The sequence below is a fragment of the Anser anser genome (assembly GCF_964211835.1).
Source record: "Anser anser genome assembly, chromosome: 18".
NCBI lineage: Eukaryota > Metazoa > Chordata > Aves > Anseriformes > Anatidae > Anser > Anser anser.
In genome coordinates this window covers 8,645,738-8,670,319 of record NC_139739.1, presented here as the reverse complement: position 1 = coordinate 8,670,319, position 24,582 = coordinate 8,645,738, and the positions used below count along the sequence as shown (strand labels likewise).

Sequence of the window (24,582 nt, the reverse complement as noted above, 5' to 3'; positions counted from 1 at the left end):
GTATTAATAGCTAAGACTTATAAAAAGGTGTTGCTATTTAGTGAAATTTCTCATCTTTACTGTCTAAATATTATTTTTAAAATCAATAACAAAACATTAAAATCTAAACTGGACCTTTATTGGCCTTTAGACCCACACTGGATCACATCCATAAAGCAAGATTACAATTACTGGTCTTGCTTCACCTCAAATTCACTAGCTTAGGTTCATGACTAGCTAAAGTGGCTTGGTAAGTTTTAATGCCAAATATAGGAAATTCTCAGATTTCCCAACATTCAAGTACATGTGTTGTAGAATCAGTTCTCACCATTTTTCAATAGTATTGGATAAAAAGAACATTTGTTTTATATATATATATTTTTAAACAGTTATAGCTTCAAGAAAGCATGAGTTTACAGCTTATTCCTACAATCCACAGGGCAATACACAACACAAAGATACTTGAACAGTTCTGGCTTGAAGATGCCCACTGTCCTGAATCTCCTGAATAAGGAGCGTATGATTATTTAAGACACAAGACTAGCTTTAGCTTTCACTCAAAACAGCAAGGTATTATGCCAGAGATCTAGAAGAAAGAATGATGCCAATTCAAACCTTAAGAAGGTTACCTGCCTCTAGCACTTTTAATACCACATCATAATCTCATACCTATACAATAGACCTATACAATAGCCACAGAGCTACGAAAACCACACAGAACCCCGTTCTAGGGGCCTGCCCTCATTTGCTTAACTTTAAAAGAAAAAACAGCTTTTAATCTGTTTTTGTAAAACCCAGCAACATGGCTTCTTGAGGGGGCTGTCAGCCAGCTTAGCGACAAGAGACTCACTAAAGCACATGTCTCAGACACAAACCAGGCTGGTTGTATTGTGATGTGACATTTCCATTCTATCATCTGTGGAGCGGCTCTGGTAATCACGCTTCCACACAGACTAAGTTGAAGACAGTATCAGGCTACTGTGACCTTCAGGTGCAGGACCTACAATGGTAGAGACTGAAGCAGCTAAACTGAGAAGAAACCATACGACTAGACATAGTCAAATATCAGCAGTAAATGTGTGACAGTATACTCCTGTGTACAGTAAGATCTCCCAGGGTGATAAAGGTGCAGCTGACAGCAACTCTGTAGAATTTTATAATAGGTCTCTTGCAGTTTCTTAATCACAGAAGCTGGAATATCTGCTTGCCCCCCAGCATTTGAAAAATTCAAACTAGAGCCAACTGAGTATTTTCGCATTAGGCATGATACCACAGATGGCTACTGTCAGGATACCGCAGGGTGGCAGGATGGCTTTTCTGGCATAAAACCTAAGCCCAAGCCTTCTGCACTTCTCCCCTATACATTTTCATTTTTACACATCACTTCATAACTTTACCAAAGCTGACCTTGGTTTGACCTTAATCAAGATGTGATGTGTTCCCAGTCTTGGTGTTCTCTTTCATCTTGTTCTGGGTGCCTGACACATTCACCAGAACAGTTTCAAGACCACTACCCCCTCCTCCTTCAAATCCCTCCTGAAAACCCAAGGTGTTCACAAAAACACAGCTGATAACAACAAATAAAGACCAACTCAGCATAAGCTATATTCCAATTACAAGGCTTCAGAAAGATTAACTAGGGTTAAAAAAAAAGTTCAGAACCCATACTCCCGATGATGGTAGAGTGTACCAATTTTACATTTCTGAACATTTCATCCATTAATAATAGATTCTCAGCATGTCTGCCACAGTTTGGAAAAAAAAATCTGATCCTTATTCAGTGCTGGGGCAGCTAGGTGCTTCACTAAGTCAGGCAGGCTGTACTATTTCTAATAGCAGGAGAAAGCTTGTGGGAGCCCTGGGCATTAGTATACAATGTACATCTGAAGTTACTTGCAATGGTGACAAAAAGCCAAGGATATCTCACTTGGGTCCTACCTGAACAACAACAAAAAAGCAGCTCCAAATGCTGTGTAACCACTGCAAGTCAGTTACACGGGTGGCTGTGAGGTTTTCCTTACAGCATTAGGCAGACTTCTAACAATTGTTACTTGTTTCGTTCTCAAGGTCCCGTGCAAGGTAAAGCGTGCTGGAAATACTTCCTGGAAAGAAAGCTGCAGTTCATCTTTACATCGGTTCTCCCACAGTAAGCTTGCTGTAACCAAAGGTTTTGTGGAGCCTTAAAGGCTGGCTCTGCAGTTTCAAAAACTAGGACCCATCAGCCACTGCCAAGTGAGGTCACTGGTTTCAAACTCTCCTACACACTGATGGGTGAACAGAACCTGTATTCTGCAGAAATAATTATACTGGTTACATAAAATTACTTGAAGCTTTTTCTGCCAATTTTTTGTTTACTTATAACACCATTCAGGCAAATGCTGGCCATCACATATCAACTAAAATATCACCTTATACTTCAGGTTCCAAAATGTTCTCTCATGTGCAGATTAGAGGCATAGCCTAATGTTTAACTTTTCCTCAACATGCAGAAGTGATTTTTGTAGTCACAAGCTGCTAAAATAAGCAGCATTTAAGAATTACATTCAAAGTTTATGGGTGGGTTAAACAAAAACCAGAAGCAAAACATACATTCACACCCCTTTTAGTGCAAACAAATTATCGGCACATTAAAAATAGCCATTAAGCAAGGCTGACTGAATGTCAGTAGAACTATACACTGGGAAAAGAACTAAAAGCACTGGATGATGTAACAGGAGTGACTACTTTCATTAGGACTGCAGAAAACACATCTCATCAAGAAAGTCCTGGATTAAAATTAATGAGAAAGAGACATGGGGAGTTCAGAACAAAGAACCAGAGCCTCAGCAAACCACACCACATTAGCACTAACCATTTTCTGAGATCGACCAAGATGTGTTATTTTTCACTGAACAGTTCAAAGGTTAAAAACTGGATGGCAAGGTTTTTTTCACAAAGAGGAATCTAAAGCCAATCCCCTTCCTAGTGGGGCTGGCAGAGAGGTTCTCACATATTTCACCACGTGGGACTTTTCAAAAAAAATCTCCAAACAACATTTCTGTTTTTAATTAATCCAAACTGATTTGGTTATAAGATTTCAAGAAAACTACTATAAAAATGCATATACTTAACCCTTTCTTGATATTCAATAGTGATGATCTTATTTTACTGCACTGCAAAATAAATCTGCCACGCATCTGATCTGTCACAGAGGGCAACATGCTTCATACCATGATGTGCAAAACCAGATACCTGTTCAACTTTACATGGAGCTAAAGGTATATTTCTTTTTTATAGCAAAGACAATATTATTTCAAAGGCATAGTGGCTTTCCTCTAAGCCAATGATCACAAAGGAACTTAAGGGTTGTTCCACTGCCCTCATCAGGGAGACAACTCTCTTTTGTAAAGCTAAATTTCAGATCTATTGCTGGCCATCACTCTATTAACAATTTACTAGTATTCTATCCCACTTTCTTTGTCAAACTCACTCCAGAATACTTTATAAACGCCTGCATAGTTTAATTATCAGTTCAGTGATGCTCCTCCACGCTGTCAGACACCAGTCAGATAAACAGTAATTCAGTATGTTTACTAAGGACTTTGTGAATAATCTGGACAAATTCCAGCTACAGCAGTAATATTTTGCCATCTATCACAAATTCAAATGGAAATATTATTTGTCCCTTCCTGTTATATATTAGCTGTGTTGCAGCTGCAGAACTCAATATACAGGTTTTAGTGCTCCAATACCTGAAACAAGCACTCTGTACAAAGTTTGATTTCCTGCAACTTCGCCCTGCAGATAAGCAGTTGCATCTATTTATAAAGGTGTCAGTCTGTACCCTTTTCTTTTGGCAAAGACCCTACATTCCATCTATATGTGCACAAACTTACCATTGCTTTGAAGCTCAGGTACATCAGACATCTATCATATAAAGTTTTTTTGTGTCCTTAAGAGCAGGAGCAATACTATATAATATTAAAAGTTCATTGGTTCCATAAAGAAAAAAATACACAGAAGCTTAATTCAGGAGAATTCTCACAAAAGTAGAAGACAGAGCACTAGTAAAAGACAGAAGGACATTACATGACAGACAGAACCAAATAAAGGCCAAGAAAGAACTGTTTCAATGACCTGGTGCATAACTGAGTACAGTCATTCAGCAAGGTAACACAGTCCTGTAACAGTAACCCACAAAAGCTTTGGATTTAAACTTTTAAGTTACATTAAAAATGTATCCAAATCATTTTGTTGCCTCAAATATTTTGATTGGTTTGAAAATCCTATTAATTATAATAAATTCCAAGTAAAATTCCAAGATGTATTGACAAAAATTAAGGAAATACCTAGTATAACTCAGCCTACAATTAGTTAACAATAGTGGGTGCTTTTTAACTAACTCTACAAGCTGCCTTTCTTCAATCAGTATTGTAACTGGCACATCTGCAGACAGGAAATCCTCAACACTACCCAGTTTCCCAGTCTATTATCTGAGACACCTGGTGTGGGTGTGTTGATACAGAGAAAAACAATGAATCATACCGACTGCACATCAATTAACCAGCTTTAACCGTTAATGTGTTTAATCCTTAAGGATAGAGTGCCAACTTTAACACACACACAAACAAAAAGTCCACTAAAAAAAAGACCACAAACCAACCACCCAAACTGGTCATTTTGCAGTTTCTAAATATGGATTGTAATTATATCAATGTTTAGGTTGCTGAACTTACGAAAATGGTTGGCCCCGCAGAACACGAGGGAGCTTCATTTTCAGAATGCAAAGGATTACAAATAAACAATAAGATAATCAAGTTTACCTACTGCCCACATCACTGTGTCAAAGGAATCCGTTTCTTCTGTGCCTGAGTCAGTATTTTTCCAGGTGACTTGTAATCTGTTGCTTTCCAATTTTTCAACTTTTGTTGGGATACATTTCTTTAAAAATTTTGTGCCATAAGATTCCATGTACTCTGTTACTAAAGATGCCATTTGCTGTTGAGTAGGGGGAAAAATTTTTATTCTTAGATATGACCTTTTTAATGCAAAACTTTAATTCAGCTGTCTTTATGAAATCCAGTAAAACCATCACGCATTTCAAACATTCTTTGTCACTTAGCTACTGTGCATTGTCAACACATGATAATTCATTGAGCTACTATGGCCTGCAACTCTATTCCAAGAGGTATCTGCATCTGAATATTCAAATTATTTTCAAGAAACTGAAATAGTATTTGATTAAAATGGTTGCTTATAAGTCATTTGATTCATATATAAAAATAGAATCTAGAGCACATTCAGTTTAACATTACCTTAATTACCATTTTCTGGCAGCTTGGAGAGAATTAAACACTTTGATAAAGTTAATGAAGAAAAGTATTTCCCTTTGCCATAACACCTGTCATTTCTTTGCTGTGACTATGAATCACTATGAAGACTTCCTGAAAAGTTCTACTACCAAAAGGAAATAATGCTTTTGTCCTAAGAGCTTGTTTGAAATAATGCCACACTACAGTTGGTTAGTAAAGTGTTGCATTGACAGGTTTATCCAAAGATATCATTGCTCCTGACTGCAGAAATTCAGGTCACACTTTGTCAAAGGATATATTTATTACTTAAAGGATATTCTTACAAAACCACTCACACAGAAGAGCTACATGCAAGGTCTTGACTTACACAACTTTATTTCTGAAGTTGTTTTTAACTAATACAAAAACAACAACATGGTTATATCTCTTCAGAAACATGACAGCTCACTAGTCAGTTTCCATCAGACTCAGTGTGGCTACAGACTGAGTAAAATTATTTTTTCTATTTCTTCTTAACCTTGAAATTTCCACTGTATTATTTTGCTGCCTACAGAAGATCATGTTCTCAAAGAAAGCCCTACTGTTTTATGAAGTGCCACCCACGCACTCTTAGCACTATTCCCTGCTTGCTCAAATCTCACGCTGTTCCAGGTGTAGATTTCTTCAATGATGAACACAATTCCCAAGACACATTCTTAAACAGTGTTTTGCAAAACGGGTACACATACCACTAGCTTTAAGGAAGAGACTTCAAAGTGGGAGTAGCTGGCGTGCAACCAGGAGCTGTCACTACCTGCATTGGTTACTTATCACTGCTGCTTCTAACAGCAAAGTTCCCTCCTCAAAAACTGTGCTGTTACACATTAAAATATTTTCCTACTTTCTGCGTATGCAAAGCAGTTCTTAAAAACAAGCCCATAGGCTCTATCACTCTTTGATCAACTTTGGCCTTTAAATGTTTTGCAGTATTGCAATTTAGCATTAAAAATCACACTCTTGATCCATGCTACCAGGAACAATTAATGTGCATTCATTTCAACTCTGGAAATGCTGTTTTCAAGAGATTAACAAGACAGAGTCTTCATTCTTAAAGCTGAAATTTTCCAAAGTTATTTGAGAAAAAAAAATTATTAGAAAATTAAAAACAAAAAGTTCAGTGCAGCTGTGAGTGAAAACCCGTAACTCACCTAAGAACACTACAGAAACTTTTCCTTCAAAGTAACGTTAGTATCAAGTCTCGCAGGGACAAAGATCTACAATCACCTTTAAAACAGTTTCCCTGCAGATTTAGGGAACAAAAGGACCATCAAACCAACCAATAGACTATCTAACTGGTAGAAAAAAGGCTACAAAAATCACATCCAAGTAATGCCTTTACTAGATCCAATAATTTGTCCTTAACCTAAGCCTGCTATACTACCTGTTATTGCTTATTTAAGCAACTCTATATTTAACACAAATTCTGTATAAAAACTTCTTTGGTTTTGCTGCTTTTTCTCATTGTTAATTCTATTCTCTTTTATTGTCTTTATACAGGAATGGAATTCTAGCCAAAACTGTTTTTTGTTTTGACAGCACAATCACGACCACTCACACTTGAATAAAATTCCTCAAAATTGTTCTTGATCTTGAAACACAATCCTTTCTCTTAACGTTTCTCTTTTGCTTATAATTTTCTCCAGCTTGATAGCTCCACCAAAATCACTCACACTCTTTCTATATACCTTTTTTTTAAAACCTAGTTATAACTGCCACTGTTATGAAAGCAGTAAAGTCAAGATTTCCAGTTCTTATATCATTAAAAGCTTTCAGCTTAGTGATTTATTTATATTTGTCATAATGAACTCCACATTGAACCACTCCATGTTACGTTCAGTAATTTATTTTAAAAGTCATTATCTGCATCTCTTAGCAACTCTAGATTATTTTAAAGAAATTGGCTAATACTTTTAGCAATGGCATAATCCAAATCTCTCCCCTGCTTCCTGATCTTTTCAATCCTGTTTTGAATTAAGTGGAGGAAAAAAAAAAGGTTTAATTTTCTGAATACAGGATCAAGAGATATAATAGGAAAACATGAGCTAATATTTATTTAGTTACTCTTCAGAAACTGTATGCCAGGAAATGTTTGGAGAAGCCAATGCCACTTTTTCTTTAAGAGACAAAACTGATCAAACATACCTTATACGTGATATATAAGGAAATGCAAGATGTTCTGCACTGACCTGATCAAACCCACGAAGTGGGATACTTCTCATCATGACTGTAGTGTCTAGTCCAATGCCAGTTAGAAAACCAGCACATTCAAGTGAAATATCTGGTGAAGTATCAATTAAAGAAATATAAACAATAATTTCACATAAACGCAACACGAAAAGGGTAATATACAAGTGGTGTTTCTATCTAGAGATACCAAGTTCTCCTCACACATCTTTAGCTTGCTTTTATTGTACAGAATAAAAATCCAAAGCCTTAGAATACTTTCTTAATAGGTAAGAATGTTTTCAAGATCCTGAGAATTCATCCTCAGCTGACCTTAGTTTCCTACAATGATACTGCATATAAAACTCTTCCTGTTATATTACAACTTATATTAATTATAGGGCATGAGCAAAGGAATTCAGAAAATTAAGTTTTCATAGTAAAGACAACTACGCTGCTTATAATCATAAATCACAGATTTTTCAAAGGATACAGCTGGCTCCAACAACCAACCTGTTGAATAAGAAAGAAAGAATAAAGCAATGGAATGAACTTGCGCATACTTCTGCATAACCAACAAATTATTTTTTTAAATATCTATAGTTATAAGATCACAGGTTTGAGCAGTGGATCTGATATTGTTAGGTAGGAAGAAAGAACGTGGCTTGTCAACTCCAACAAAGACAATCTTTTAACGTTTGAGCTTATTTTATTAACAGAATTAAAAACAAACAACAAAAAAAACGTTTATAAGACAAAAGGAATTGTTTTTATATTGTAAAGAGACATTTAAACACGTATTCTGAAAGACAAGGTGAAGAAAGCCATGGAAAAACTCAGAACAACTAACAAAGTTAAGAGGCATCACAAATACTTCAGCTGTGCTCTGTGATATATACCTCAGTTGGAAGCATTTGGCGTGGAAATTGACACTGTTCCTCCCCCCTCACCCTCCGCACAGTGCCTGTTCCTTCTGATTCCTCATTTTTACAGGGCCTCCTGACACCATTGCCTCTGACACAGTGTACAACATATAAACATACAGACATGCAGCAGTCTTACCAGAATTAAAAGTATATCTCAAAATCTCTAGATGTATCTTAGCTACAAAATAACTTTTCAAGTATTTTTAAGAAAACTTAAGACATTCAGAAGTTAAGTACGTATTAAATTCGTCATTTTCTTATCAAGTAGATTATAGTTCCCAAGAGAACTTATAGATTTTAGTCATTGCTAAATTTCAATTTGATTTATAACCATCTGCTTTTTCATCATGTTATCCAAATGCCAAATATTTGCCTTGCCTAACTTTAAAAGATTGTGTACACAGCTACAGATGATCTGTTTAATAGACTTAACTACACTACTGTTTACCAAATACATCCATTTGAGATCTTGAATAAAACTCCGGTTCCCATCTCTCCCTGTATTTTATGCTCTTTCAACCATGAATACCACTAAAGCTGTCTGTCCATCAACACTTCTAAGTTATGAGGTTTATCAGCTCTCCAGCACTGCAGTTTCTACACCTGTCCCCAGATGCCTATACACTGCAGCACTTCTCTCTCTTCTGACCATATCCTCAGTTCCCTGTGTGTGCTGGGTACCTAAAAGCACTCAATCCCTGTTCCAGAGGTAAAAGTGGGTCCAACTGGCCAGTCACTGACACAGCCGCTGGACAAGCTGCACTCACATTTCTTTGCTACCCATGTATTATTCAGGCTTGTCAAAATCTCACAGCTTGGAGATGCATTCCAAGTAGTACTTCCACCCACAGGTAAGTTTTTCCTTATATTTCTAAATTAGGAAAAACATCATTAAGGATCAACATTTCTAGTTACTAAGAGGCTTGTATAGAGTGTTAGGCTCTTTCTGACTGTGATCTTCAGATATGGAAACATGCTTTAGAATAAACTTTCATTCACTTTTTGGGGATTTTTTTTTTGTTCTTAAAGCAGGCCTCTCTCTGCTATATTCAAAAGTTAGAAAAATGGGGTTTGGGGTATGGAAAAAGTAAGCTGCTAATTCCATTTGGAAAGCTATAGATTTTAGAAAATTACTTAAATTTAGAAATTACTTTAAAAACTCAAATTACAAAGTCATATAATCACAGAGTTTAACTAGGTTACTTAAAGTCAGGAGCATAAGCAATGAAGCACAAGCATTATAAGCATAAGCCACAGAACTTTCTCGTTTTCTTTTATCCATAACAAGAGGTTAATATCTACCAGTTTCCTGGTCTGGGCTTTATGTTTGGCAAACAATTTAGCACAGTGGGAAATAATTTTTACAGCATTAGGACATCTGATTCATCTGTGAATGGATGAACATCCCCTCTTTTAGCCTCTAGCTCCAGATAAGTGCTGCAAAAGGCCACATACTGCCCATAAATAAATATCTGAGGGGAGTTACAGGGAACAGAATAAGAATATACAAAATTTATGCATTCTTTTGCTCTTCTTTTTCATTAGATAAAAAATAGCTGCCAGTTGGCACCCACTCATAACATCAGCAGCACATTATTCACAGTTTCTTCTACAAACTAAAGGGTTCCTGGGCATCGTCAGAGCCTAACAGAAAAGTTTTGAAAGCAGAACCTAACATTCACCACACCTGTTCAATCTCTCACTCATTCTGAGCATATTTCAAGGCAAATTTTCTAATTCACTCTGCCAAAATCCTTCATCTCAGTAGCAAGAATTTCATCAGTGTTTGTATATCTAAGGGACTTTTAAGTTGGTTAACGGTTGCTCGGTTAACGGTTTGCCTTTTAAGAAAAAAAAAACACACACGTGCTTTATATGAATAACTGCAGGACTGACAGTTCTACAACCCTCAGCCATACAATTCGCAGCTGAGATATGTACATTTGGAGGGGAATGGGAAAGAAAGAAGTAGAACACAGCTCAGACTAAAAAACAAAAGGTGTTGAACTGAACCTTGGGAGTATTTATAACAGCAACAAATCCGTCAGAAACAAACCTTTAACAACTCCCTCCTTCATTTGCTAGGACACAGCCTGATAAAGCACAGAAATGCTACTGTACCCCCTGCGGGCTTATTTTGACTAAATCTTAGGAATGCAACATATAAACACTAGACTCCCACATTACACTGTTACAACTTGCATTAGCAGGGACTGGACAAAAGCCACATTTTCACAGAAATGTCTTATAGGGATAATTTTTTTTTTTTTAAATAATTTCCTCACATAAATCATGCTCTCAAAATTCAAGAGGTGACTGATATACTGCAAACAAATGGAAATTTAGTTGCCTTTTTAAACTGTACCAATGAACCCCTGTTTTATCTATTTGATGTTTAGCTTAACACACATTGCAATTTTATATTAGCAAATCATGGCCATGAATGGCAGCTCTATTTTCTTTGAAAGCACCAGTATTTTTATATATAAAAGATACTCGCAACAAACACAATTTCCCTGTTCAGAAATATGTATTTAAAAAACATACAGATGTGTTTAGGGACATCGTTTAGTGGTAGACTTGGCAGTGCTAGGTTAACGGCTGGTCTTGCTGATTTTAGAGGTCTTTTCCAACTTAAATTACTGTGATTCTGTGTGAAATCCTTGATCTAGGGACACAGACTGCAACTACAAGTCAAGTAAAAATAGACTTAACTGACTTTCACGCTAGCAAATACGCATTTCCTATCACAGTTATTTGCATAAAGAAATTGCTTTGTAGTGCAGCGTTGACTCCAAATCTTACTGTACTGTGCACTGTAAAACACAGACTGTGGTAATTTCGTATTTCAACTAAAAACAATTTTCAGTATTTTAGTTAAACAATAGCTTCCAAGCCATAAGAAAGGGCAAAAGTACCCTTATTGTCTCATCAGATTTGTTCTCAGTAGTGCCACCACTGAAAAGAACATAAAATTATGCCGGAGTTTCTACCTGAGAAGTAATTTCACATATACCCACAGCAACGAATAGGGACAGTATAAGGACAGTAGAGCCTTCATTTAAGTTTATGCTGCCCTCTTGTGACTTCCAAGAGGAAACAAGGAACTTTGCTACAGCAAGTAAGTCACCTAACCTAAGGTAAAAATTTAAATATAATTTGATTTTAGACAGGAATAGGAATACTATAGGGGAAAAAATGTATTAGTTACTTATGAAGATTAATAGCATGATGTTGCTGCATGGCAAAACAGATTCTCAAGAGGGAAAACACAAGGAGAGAAAAACTGGTATATAAAAGGCAATTTTGTACATTTTTCACCTTGCTGTAAGGAAAAAGTATGAATGACAGCATATATTAAAGCCATTGTAGAGTAGCTTACGTTTTTCCAGGAGATTCTTTTAACCAGAACAGGTCATCACTTGTGATTCCATACTCCAGTGCACCTGCAACCTGTGAACACACAGGTAAGATCTTGACTGTAAAATGCCAGTGCTGGCAGCAAAGAAAGCAAATAGCACCTTGGATTGTATTAGACGTGTAGCCAGTATACCAAGGGGAGCAATTACTCTCTTTTACTCAGCACTAGTTAAACCTCAGCGAGAACACGGTCCAGTTTTGGGCCTCCTAATACAACACAGAACCCGACTGACGGAAGCAAGTTCAGCAGAGGGCCACGAAGATGGCCAGTTGGCTGGAGCACACTACCAGTGAGTAATGGCTGAGGGAACTGGGGTTGTTCAACCAGGAGTAAAGATGGCTAATAATAGCTTTCCAAAGCTATGACGACTATGACGAAGTTATCAAAAAAAGACAGCCAGGCTTTTCGCAGTGGTGCAGGGCAGGATAAGACACAGCAGGCAAACTGAAAGAGAAAAGGTTCGAAGCTGATAAAAGGTATCACTACCTTTTACCTTGGTAGTGAGGTGGGCCCCTCACTACCAAGAAGGATGTTGAGCTGCTAAAGTGTGTGCAGAGAAGAGCAATGAAGCTGGTGAAAGGAGTAGAAGACAAGTTAGGAGGAGTGGCTGATGTTATTTAGTCCAGAGAGGAGGAGGCTGATGGCTACTCAAAAAAAGGTTGCAGCAAGGAGACTGTCACCAGTCTCTTCTCTCAGGTGACAGGACACAAGGAAACAGTCTCAATTTGCACCAGAGTAGGTCCAGATTGGATATTAAGAAGAATTCCTTCATGTAGAGGGTGATCAAGCATTGGAACAAGTTGCCCAGGGAAATGGCAGAGTCCTCATCCCTGGAGGGATATGAGGCGTGTAGACGTGGCATTAAGGGACATGGTTTAGTGATGGAACTCAGTAGCTCAAGTTGATGGTTCAATTTCATGATCTTGAAGATCTCTTCCAATGTATGTGAGGATTCCATGATTCTAAGAACATCGACATACTAAATTAATGCAAATTGTTTTCTAGGGAAGCGTTTTTCTGAAAATTTTAATGCAAAAAAATATTTTTTCACACTCATCACAAGTACAGAAACCCCTTGTGTTACTTTGTTGACATCCTTAATCCTCTAAACATTCATTCTTATCTGGTACAAAGACAGTAAAGTCATTGGAGTTGTCAGATGGGAAGCGTAACTTACGTGTATAGGATATTTTGGTCTTCCTCCAGTAGCAATGACAATTTTTTCTGCAGTAAGAATAGTCTACAAACAAAAATACAAAACAAAAATCAAGCATTTGATATCCTTTTATCTGCCTTTATATCTTAGCTATGTACAAATGAGTAATATGTGAGAAATCTGGCACTACCATCTGCTATTTATCTGACATAATAAGTACTACATTAAAAAAAGGTTGGAGATGAAAAAAATGAATACAGGCAGAAGGTTTCTCCTACACATTCTCTGTCACTTTTCATTTTAATATTAAGCTTACAATTGTTCCTATACTGGACAAGATTCTGAGGACTACTTGCAAACAGCAGTTGTACACAAATAGCAGCTTATTAAAGTCAGTTTAGCTTAGGACAAAAAACAGAAATCACACCAAGCGAATTCCGTCTCTAAGGCCTAGAAGTTAAGGTACCTCAAAAAGGACATGTTTTTAGACAATGCTAGGCATTTACCTCAAGAAACTTTTGCTCTCTCAGGCTGATATTAACCAGTAACATTATATAATTACCCTCAAAAAGACATTAAAAAGGCATTTTCAGTCTTTTATTAAATATGCAGAAATAGTCACTATTTTGTTACTTGACCTGTCTGCTTTAAGTTAAATTTGGTACATTCAGTATAATTGCTTCCCACACACCACTTTGTATTAGAAAGCTAAGTGCCTTTACAATTCATCTGAAAGAAGAAAACATCTCAGACTGATTTAATGCCCAGAGCAGTAGGGAGATTTTGGTTTTCTTTACATCTCTGTCGGTATCCATCAAAGCAATTTGACTCTGAATACAACGAATTACCCTGTGTCTCAGTGTTTCTGTCTGCAAAGAAAAAGTAACAGCACCTAACCTACAGGTTAGGGGCTAAGGGCACAGTAGGCAATGGTCAAGTTCATAAACATCTCCTCTAGACGGAAAAAAATCTCCCTCACTGGAACAATACTGAATACCTAAAGCAGTTTGGAAAAGTACTGTCTAGATCCCAGCCAATCTGAAAACCAACACAAGAAGACCTGAGATGCTTGAAGTGAAAAATACTGCAGAACTGAGGTGTGCTGTAAAGCAGCTCACCTCTTTACCTCCTTTTGTTAAACCACGGATTGTATGTGGATCTGAAAAACTCCCTTTCACGTTGAAATATTTCACCTTCCTGTTTGGAAGAAAACAACACAAACGTACGTTTAATGAAGAAGAACAGGAATGAAATAAAAACAGCTCTTCTTCCCCTATTTGAACTGCTAAAAAAAAAAAAAAAGGCAAACAGGCATAGAAAAGTAAAAGGAAGGAAGCATCTCTTATCCTAAGACAGTGTGCAGCTCTACCACAGACTTAATTTTTGTGTCACAGTTCATCCCTCTATACAGCAAAGTATATGGCATGCTTTGGGAGCAGGTTATTGACCTCTTCAATTGATACATGATCCACTATCCATAGCATTACTATTTATAACATTACTACTACAATGCTCCTTTGAGGGCACACAAGAGTGACTCAGCACGAGTCATAAGACTAGTATCTGTAAAATTAATATGATCTCTCTATAAAGGAACTGCATGCTGAAAAAGTTGGAACAGTTCCTACACTGAAAGCAAAAAAAATCAGCTGTTCTAGTGTAGTGTTATCTGTGGGCTTGTAAGCAGGGCACGTAAGTTTTGGTGGACAAGCCCAAAATTATGTTAATAAACCCAGACTACTTAATATTAATGCAAAACCTTTCCAGATTAGAGAGAACACTCCTAGATCACTATACTGTTAGGAAGTTTTCTCCTGGGGTCACTTTTAACCAACATTTTCCAGAAAAGAAGACGGGAAAAAGAAACGTGTGACTTACATTGGTAAGGGCACCTACAGTCCTGAGAAGAAAGGACTTACAAACTCAAAATACTAATTCTAATGGGAAATTCCAAAGGCAATTCAACAATTCTACAAGAGCTCCTTGATTACAGGAGGAACGATGAACTTCAAGTCTTACTTACTTGTCTTGTAGCTGTATTCTGTGTCCCCAGTTCAAGGACTTCACATAATTCTGAACAGCTTGAGCCATCTCCGACCTATCACAAACCAAGAAATTGAACATAAAATCATCATGTTACAAATTCAGATAATGCAACTCAATTTACAGGCAATTGCTAGAAATTACGAATGTTCTGCAATACTTTTTGTTATGAAAGTAAGTTAACATGTGCAAACTAACATAATATCTGCCCTGATAAACTGTTAATTACTGTTTTGTGTTTAAAACAAGGAGTAGCCTAAAAAGCTTAATCCAAAATTCAGTTCTTTAACTGGCCGTAAAAAAAAATCAACAGGAAAAGGTTTTCATATACATTTGCAGAACATAGCAGCAGATAGGGACAATATTCTTTACCAGTTATGATGAACAGGGTGGGCTATATTCCAGCCATAGTGCTGGGCATCTTTAAGGGCACTCCCTAAAAGGGCTGCTTGATGCATGAGTTTTTTAGGAATGCAACCAACATTCACGCAAGTTCCACCAAGTCCCCATTTGGTTCCTAAAAAAAAAAAAAAAAAGTAAAGTAAACGAACCATGTTAGTTTAACTTAACGCAACTGGGTTATTTAGTGAATTAGATTATTCGTGCAATTAGCATTAGAAGTTCTGAAACAACACACAGTTTACTCCTACAGATCACCTTTTGACTATGCCTACATTAACATGTTTTGATAAAGACCAACTCTAAATATTTTTCTTCTAAAATTCAAAACATCTCAAGATTTTTCACAGGTTTCAGAAGATCCAACTACTACACTTTCACATTTATTATTTGCAGATCTTATTTTACACATTGTGTATGAAGAGCCTTAACACAACGTGATTTGTATGCTTCAGAAATTGTAACGACATTTTGACAATGTTTTCACACATTTAAGTCCAAAGTCCATCACAAATCGAACACTGCTAACAACCTTTGCATGCAGGAAAAGCAGGTAGAGCAGGGAAGGAACGAGTAGTAACAGCAAGCTCGGCTTAAGGACTTTAACTGCAAGCAAAGCATGCAGCGTGGCTTTGGCCAAGTTGCTGCCTGCATCAACCTGCTCAGCCAGACCATGGCTTTATACACATATCCAAATATTCTAGTATTTCTCTTCCATACCTGGTGGAGAAGGTTCCACATAATCCAAAACGGCCACTTTCCTTCCAAACTGAGCAGCTTTAAACAAAAAGCAAGAAAAGGTATTTAGAGGAAGAAGAAACACACAAATTGAAATACATTCAGTAGCACAAGCACAGATTAAGAATACAGGAGATGACAGTTGGTGGTTTATGCCAATTCAAGATACCAGACTAAGAGCCCAGGCTACCCATGTGGTCAGCAAATTCTCCAGAAGGTACTTAATAATCCTTACTAGAGCTTCCAGCTTCTGCCAACCCTAAAAACACGATTTGATGCGAAATTAGATGTTTAAGAAGCTTGTGTGTTATTGAACGCATTACATAGGGGTAACGCATTACAAAGAGAAGGTTCTCTACAGAAGTTAAACAATTCAAAACAGCCTGAAGGTACTGTTGTTTTAACTCATAAATAAGAAAAAGTATAAGTAACAAAGAAAATCTATGGAGGCACTCAGAGGCACACAGTAACAGTGAAATAAATGTTTATTAGATTTTCCTGTGGTAACAGAAGAAATACTTTTAAAAAAGAGTAGCTAGAAAGCCAAATAAGATCACCACACCTGAGGGTGTGAATAATTTGCAGATTAACTGGATGGAGCTGAGTTAATGATTAACGCACAGGGCTTATGCACAGGATACTACGTTCCTTTAATGTTTTCAGCATTGCTTCTCTTAGTTTCCATAAAAACCACTTAAGCTAAAAGAAAATTTTCACTTATTTATGTATGCCAACCTTCTTTTGCACAAGCCAGGCCTCCAGATCCTCCACCGATTACCAGAAGATCATACTCAGGCTTTCCTGTGAAGATGTGAAAAATGTAGGAAAAGCAACAGACAAGAAAGACAAGGAGAGGTATGTTAAAAGGCAAATATAAAAAGGTATGTTTTTGTTTGTTTGTTTTTTTACAACTGATTATTGTTGATTTGTGTTTCCTTTACTAGGGCACTGTGTTTCCTCAGTGTCCCAAAGCACTTTCCAAAAATCATGAGACTGATGAGGCTGGTTTTGTAAATGAAATGCAGGAAATAAAGCAATCCAACAGTGGAAAATAATTAAATTTTACGCAATATCCTAAGAAGCTCTTCCTGCATGCTTAGACAGCTGCAGCTGGAGTCTGGTATGGGCCTTCCCTTTCTGTGTTACCGCAGCAGTTTCTACCCCTACATTTTTCACCAGTCACCTTATCGGTCTCGCAAAGCTTCAGCTACAACACAGGACTTGCAGAGGCGTGGTGAGGCTGAGGGAAGCTGGCCCTTTCTGCTGCCTCGGCCTCCCCACAGCTCAGCCCATTCTAACGGAGCGGTTTGGAGGCGGTGGAAGAAATGCCAAGGTGAGAGAGAACTTTCTTAGTGAGGGCAGGAGGGCTTCCAAAGAGCTGCCAGCGGCTCGGGGAGGGCAGCCAAGGCCACAGCAGCCTCGAACCACCTAAGCCACTATACGTTGAGTGCAGGGTGGGGACTGTTCTCGGCGGTGCAGCGCGGGCAGTCACACAGGGACGGCTGACAGCCCCGTCATGTCGGGTTAAGTCTAAAGCGAAGGCCTGGCGGTCAGTTGTGCCGCCTAGGGACCTCCCCGGGAAGCCAAACCGCAGGGGGCAGGAGGCCTCGCTTGCTTCAGAGCCACCTGCGGCCGGAAGGCTTCCTCGGCAAGGCAGGGGCCGAAGGACGGCAGCCGAGAGCGGCGGGGAGCGGCTCCGAAAGCCCCTGAGGATGGCAACAGCCCGCCACTCTCCCCGGCCGGGCCGCTGAAGGGGCAGAGCGGCGCCTCAGGGGGGCGGCGGCCCCCGGTGTCGGCAGCAGCCCCTCAGGTAAGGCGCTCGCGGGCCTCTCCCTGCCTCGGAACACCGTCTCCGGGCGGCGGGAGGAGAGGGCAGCCCGCTGCCCGCCAGGAGAACCAAGGCAGAGGCGCGGCCTCCGCCCGGCCCCAACCCAGCGGCCGCACCGTACCTGAGAGGGCTCGCGCTGTACGGCACAGCCCCGCCGCTCCTAGGAGACGCCGCCGCCTCCGCCACAGCGCCGCCATGCTGTACGGCAACGGGCCGCCGCGCCGCGCCAGGCCCCCGGAGAGGCGGCCGAGCAGCGCCTGAGCGGCGGGCGGCGGGGGGGGGCGGAGGGGACGGGAGGCGCTAAGGGTGGTCCCCTGGCGAGCAGCCCCGAGGGGAGGCTGCTGCTTCCCTACCCGTGGGGCGCCCCGGAGCTCCGGCTTCTTCAGCTGCTGCGAAAGCTGGAGGGGGCTTTTTAGCAGGTGGACGCAGACTCCAGTTAGAGTTAAAATCGAACTTTTTGGAAGGGGGAAAAAAACACCACTTTTTAGACTGGCTTGCCGTTAACATAAAGCTGCAAAGGGGGGGTCAGGAAAGGTCTTTCAGAAAGGAGGAGGAACACGGCTGCCTAGAGCTGTTACCGATATCCAAAGTCCTGTTTTTTTCCTCCTCTGAAGCTGCACATCCCTTTGTAGCAGACATGAGGGGTGCGGGCTGTCAGAACCCCTTCCACAGGTGCCTCAGGTGCTGTACACAGACTGACAGTTAAAAACCCCTAAAAAGGTGGCGTGAATAAAGTCCTTCCCTCCCACAAGGCATTACAGTCAAGTTGCCTTGTTGGTTCGGGTTCCTGTGACTGAGGTGCTTCCAGCATTGTGAGCAGGAGCTAGAGACTCCTGGCTGAGAGAAGAGACCGTCCTCACCCCAAAATGGTGGGGCTGGGCCCACACCACACATCAGTGAGGGAGACCAGCACCAACAGCTTTAGTGCAAGGTTTAACAGCAATACGGCAAATGTCCACACAGGACAGCCTGTCGGAGCACCACCAACACTTCGCAGGCTTTGGATGACCCTTTTGGTGCCCCACATCTTCTGTTGGTTAAACAAGGGTGAAGCTGCTGACCTGCTTCAGATGGGAGATATTAATGCTTGGAATGTATTTTGATAGCCTAAGGTAAAAGGTTTAATAATAGGTATTGATCAAAACCATACCACAGGGAACAAGGTTGTTCTCATTCAGAAGTGCTGGCTGTTGGTCTTTACTGCAGCATAGTAGTGACCCTACCTGCTGCTGTACAAAGTGAGTCGTGTGTAATAAATATCACCATGGTCAAATCAATTTGGAACAAAGAATCAGCCCCTTCCTCTTACTGAGAAGGAGCTGGTGACAGAAAACAGTCAAGAGCAAGGAGCTCACCTCACAAGGGGGCAGCATCTAACCATTTTGTACCAGAACCATCCATCTGATCCATAGTCCAAGGAAGACGGCAGTAAATTCTTAAAAGGAAATTTTTGTATAACTAGTATCACCTCCTAGTATAGGTCAGATTATTATTTTTTCCACTCGGTTAATGTTTGAAAATACATGAAACTGGAATTACTAATGGTCAATGAGTTGTCCAGTATCACTGCTGGAAAAAAAGGCTGAAAACCTTGTATTCTACAGCAGTAGAATCAATAAATCACTAAAGATACTTTTTACCCATTGCAACAGCAGTAGAAAGACCTGACTAGAGCACACTGAGAGACCTGTACATGAAAAAAAACCTCAAGCATATTGAGATACTAATGACTTATGTTCTTCAGGTATGTGCATGCAAAGTTGTTTTAGCTGTTCAGTTTAGCCACTATGCTGAATTGAATCAGGCAGTGTTGAGCATATGCTCTTCACACAGCATTTAGTTCAGCTGTAGTAGGATCAAGGGTAGAATTAAATCATCTCAAACACAAAACAAATTTATGTGAAGAAATGTTCTTGCAGCATTATGTTATCTTGTTATTAAGAAAATGCCTTAGATGTGGCAAAGCTGTTGATATAAAACACTACCTTAAACAGCAACATCAGTGGCAATTTAGGAGAGAATTGCCAATAAATTTGGAAAAGTGCTTCTAAACTGTTTAAGGAAAGGACTTGGCCAAATGCCTTGTGTAACAGCCACATCATATACTAGCATTCCTTTCATTCCTGGCTGCTTTTTATTATTTTAAAGCTCAGAATCTGTATGAACCGCAGCCTACACAGTGGTGGTGAGTTTCTAGCTTTTTTAGATGTTTATCTTTTCCCAAGCACGCCCACTCTTTTCTATTTTAAATGTGAGTCAGTTGCTGCCACTTGGCACCTTAAGTCATCTAGGAAGCTATCCGTAGCTGCTGCTGTGCTGCTAACAATCTGCATGAAGCTGGGATGAAGCCCTCTGGCTGTATCTCACAGCTCATGATAAAGCACTGTGGAGTTCCACAGGCAAAGGTTTTCTCATCAGCACTGCTGTCTTCAAAACAAAGAACAAAGTTTGTGTAATGCCACTCTGCTTGTTCTTGCACATTCTCACAAGTATGATCACTGAGATTAAAAAGGGCAAATAGCAGCAGTAGTGAGTAGGTTTTGCCCATGATCACAATATCACTAAGTGGAGCAGCCAGAGATACTTGCTGCAGTCAGCACTGAGCAGGTGTCTGCACTACAAGAGCCTCTCAGGGACCAGAAACAGGTTCTGTTGCTCTGGTATGGCTTATAATGTATATTTGGCTCATCTCCTACTGTTTTCTATTCTATTCTATTATTTTAATTATTTTGTGGTTATCATTAAGCTGATCAGAATAACTAGTGATATACATATTTTATATGTGTATTAATATGTGTATATTAAGAAAGCAAGCATGAAGTCCTTTAGTGACAAATTCATTTTAGTATAAGGAAACATTTACACAAAGTATTATGTTTCTGCGATGAAATAGTATTTTTTAGATACTTGGGTTTAAAAAAACCACAACTCTTAGAAGATAGCTATCAGACTATGTTAGTTCTGTGGAATTGTATCAGTTGTAGCTAGCAATATTTAATAAATTAATTTCATACTTTAGAATCATAGACTATCCTGAGCTGGATGTGGTTTTGTTTATTTCTGGGGGGGTGTTTATTTTGTGTTCTGTAAACAGTGCGGTATTAAGAGGGCAAAGGAAATGCCAGGGTGATATGTTTCATGAATGTCTATAAATCTAGTCAACAATAATATGAGTTTTGGAGGCCATTAATTGGTTCTGTTAACAGGCAGACTTTCTGCTTTTGAATTTATTGTAAGGAAAACTTGAAATTTTCTACTTAATTTTTCTTCATAAGAAGTAACTTTTGTTACATTTATCAATGGTTTATTTAAGTTCTTCCTCATGAAGAGTAAGTGAACACAACCAGAATAAAACACCTTTCTGTTTAATATGTTAGAAATTCTGACTTTTCAAGCACTTTTTGTCTGTTCTGTTTTTCTTGGCATGGATTGCTTTATGTTTAATGTTCCCAGATTACGGACCTGGCAGGGTGGGGAAAAGTGAGAGGTGTCAGGAAGATGTCATCTTTGAAAGTCATCACATTGTTTCTTTCTTAGTGGGTGGGGTGAGAAATGAATTATATCAGAGGCTGCATTTTGTGGTGTGACCTAATTAATCATTTATGGCAGTATCAATGAACTGTACTGGATCACTGTTTGAACTAAGAGGTCTCCGCAGTGAGGTAGGACTTTCTCGTTTCATTCCATCTCTCTTGTGATTACTTTTACCCTATTTTTTTTTCAGTTGTTCCTCTGCTAGTGTATGACATGGCATCCTTATCATTAATGAAGAAGAGGGAGGGAAAGAAAAGCACCATGGAAGAAAGGCATGGCACATGGTTAAGACAGAAGTCGAAACAGTGCCACAGTCCCTGGCAATTGAGAGAACTGCCTGCCAGAGCTACAAAAAAGACACAATCAATGGTAGCAGAGGAGAGGAGGGGTGGTTAACAGTTCCTAGACTTTTTCCAAAGCAAGTTAGAACCTTATCACAAATCAAGTTGCTAAGTACATGGAAAGTATTCTTGCATGGGGGTTTATGCTGACAAGTAAGGACACTTGTTCGAAGACATAGATCCTGGGTAAACAATAGATGTATTTTTACCACTGTAACAAGGCTTCTTACCTGACTTCTGTAGCAAGTGTTTTCCAATATTACTTTTATTTGGATGTTGCTTTACACTGGCATGAATGAGTCTGTGACTGTTTGCTTACAATCAAACTCTGATGTACCTGAAAATAGAAAAGCTTTCTGTATTTTGGATATCTTTCATTGAGATTCTGATTTTAAGAGTTTTGACAAATCAGTCTTCAAAGAGTTGCAAGTTAAATTGGTAAGGGAAGAAAATGACTAATTTTGGTTTATGAGATCAAGGTGGAGATCAGATTTCCATGTGAAGTCTACAAAGGTTACAAGATTGTGTAAACATGGGACAAATATCACGTCCTGTTAGTTAGTATTTTTTTTTTTCAGTGTAAGGCCTGAAAATATATCTAAAACAACTACATTAAGACGGAAGCTAAGAAAAGCACCCACATCACAGAATTACTCTAAATAAGGTCATAATTTAAATTGCATTTTAAAATGCTATTCTAAAAGGAAAACAACCATTTTAATATATGCTAAGCACCCCAAAAAGACATCTTGTCACAAATAATCCATCCTTCAGCTAACAGTATTTCCTCTGCTGGAAACATTTGTGCATAGATTCATAAACCAGCAAAAATGGTTAAACATTTCAGCTTTGTTGCTCTTTTACCCCTTTGTTTTCTTTTTTATTACCATTATTTTCAGAAATTTGTCTGAGAGTAAGACTCGTTTTTCAGAAATTCATCTCTGCCATTTTTTTCCTTCCTTCTCTAACCCTACAGAATCTTATGTTCATAGTTTGTCCTAAACAATTAACTGATTACATGTGACAAAAAAACAGCAAGAAGCAATAAAGCTTTAAGTAACACACATTCTTGATTTCATTCAAATGCTTTAAGGTATATTAAAAAGTGCATTGAGAAAATACAGAAATATGATAGACTTAACAGAACGCCAAAGTTTTCATGAGGAGTTACACAGTCACTGAAAGCAGGAAGCTTTCTCAGTCCATGTGGTAACCCTTTATGATACACAGTAAACGCAAAGTAGCCTAACTGCTTGTAGTATCTGTTAAATTCTAGACTGTGACTTTGCTGGCCCTTGTTCTTCTCTGTTAGCTGTTTCTTATTTTAGATATCTCCAGGCAGTTTCCTGATTTGTACGAGTAGTGCTTCCTTTCTCAAAATTCCTCTTTTGCATGTTTCTCAGCAAGAGAAACTAATTTGACTGTGGAAAACAGCAAATGCACATAAAAGCAAATCCCTCCTGCTATTCTGAAAATGCAAGCTCAAAAGAATTTTCTTCCGCTCAGTGTTTCACATGATCTGTGGGGTTTATGATGTGCTAGCTCTCCTGTCTTCTTTTGTTAAGGCTTTTAAAAAAGTCTTTGGCCAGGGTTGTTAGAAGCAGGGAATGCCATTTGTTGTTATGCCAGGCATGGATTTACTGGGAAAGCTTTTGCTCCGTGCTATGCACAGTGGGGATAATGCTGCCACACCGCATCATGTGATTGCAGCTGTGTAGCCTCTGTTTGAGACTGGAAGCAGCGTTCTGGAGCAAGTCCAGTCAAGTTTGTGCAGACAGCTCAGAGCTCAGCGCTGTCACTGTCTGAGCAAGTCAGTCTGAACTAGCCAGTTATTCTTACCTGCTGCCATTAATGCGGTGCTGCGCTCAAGCTCAGACATCTGGGTCTACATCTTTGCATAGATATGCCCTGTGAATGTAATATCCTACTGCTCTACAATACCACATCTATCTTTTAAGATCTTGTCCCTACATTTGTCTGTGGCAAAAAGGTAAATTACAGAAAGGCGTAAACCAATATCTAACCATCCTATCAAAGAAATTTCTCTTACGTAAAAAAATATCCAGTAATAACCTATTACAAGATTTCTACTGCCTATTTGCTGCTACTTGGAAGCAACTTACGGACTTTATCACACGGTTTGGGTGGTTTAACTGAACCTATAGCTTTACCTAGTTTTGCAGTTACTGCCATTCACAATTTTTTTCTTACATAATGGAATATCTAGACAAGAGAAAGGGTTACTTTTGCAGGCATAGTGTTTATCATGCAAGTAAACAGTTGTGGGCAGGCAGAAGCAATTTTGCTCCTCCCATGCTCCTAGCCTGAAGAACATGATTCAGCTCAAAACTAGAACTTCTTTTTAAGTGTTTTCATGGGACACTACTCAGTCTGGTAAGTCTTGGCACTGGTTTGTTCTGCTAAGTAGAGTATGGGCTGATACCACCCACCAGTTCCCAACCATCGCTGTTTAACTGCAAGGACATTTCCAAATAATAACTCTGTGATTACTGGACTAGGTCAGGGCACAGAATTAAGTTTTACTGTTTTAAGGTCTTTTCACCACAGCCCTGCACTTAAGGAAATTCTCAGTTAAAATTAACTGTGGGTGGCATCAGGGATTGTGCAGAGACAACCTGTCATGTTTTTTGAACTAGCTTTAGACCAGGCAGGAAATTACTGTTGGTGGAGCTGGGGAATGCTATTGCTTTTTTCATTCTTTGT

General features: G+C 39.0%; 2 protein-coding genes across 13 annotated transcripts in view; one reads left to right on the top strand and one right to left on the bottom strand.

The window, feature by feature from the left end:
• The window catches only part of TXNRD2 (thioredoxin reductase 2), an 82,122-nt gene extending 59,966 nt beyond the window's left edge, over nt 1-22,156 (bottom strand). For 3 of the 6 annotated variants that reach the window (XR_014573480.1, XR_014573481.1, XR_014573482.1), the window contains exons 1-10: nt 16,891-16,956; nt 16,138-16,194; nt 15,391-15,535; nt 14,999-15,073; nt 14,094-14,172; nt 12,997-13,059; nt 11,781-11,851; nt 7,966-7,985; nt 7,496-7,587; nt 4,782-4,956 (exon numbers count right to left, since the gene is read on the bottom strand). Coding sequence is in view for 3 of the 6 variants with exons in the window: in XM_083803492.1 (XP_083659618.1) it covers nt 4,782-4,956; nt 7,496-7,587; nt 7,966-7,985; nt 11,781-11,851; nt 12,997-13,059; nt 14,094-14,172; nt 14,999-15,073; nt 15,391-15,535; nt 16,138-16,194; nt 16,891-16,956; nt 18,105-18,180 (919 nt within the window). In the remaining 3 variants the exon portion in view is untranslated. Of the gene's footprint in view, nt 1-4,781; nt 4,957-7,495; nt 7,588-7,965; nt 7,986-11,780; nt 11,852-12,996; nt 13,060-14,093; nt 14,173-14,998; nt 15,074-15,390; nt 15,536-16,137; nt 16,195-16,390; nt 16,646-16,890; nt 16,957-18,104; nt 18,319-22,088 lie in introns of those variants that run through there. The other 3 variants (XM_083803494.1, XM_083803492.1, XM_083803493.1) reach the window with 3 other exon arrangements.
• COMT (catechol-O-methyltransferase) overlaps nt 16,789-24,582 on the top strand; it is a 27,179-nt gene continuing 19,385 nt past the window's right edge. Inside the window, exon 1 of one of the 7 annotated variants that reach the window (XM_083803521.1) lies at nt 16,789-17,010. Coding sequence is in view for 3 of the 7 variants with exons in the window: in XM_083803517.1 (XP_083659643.1) it covers nt 21,586-21,645 (60 nt within the window). In the remaining 4 variants the exon portion in view is untranslated. Of the gene's footprint in view, nt 17,037-17,251; nt 17,966-21,493; nt 21,646-24,097; nt 24,253-24,582 lie in introns of those variants that run through there. The other 6 variants (XM_083803518.1, XM_083803519.1, XM_083803522.1 and 3 more) reach the window with 6 other exon arrangements.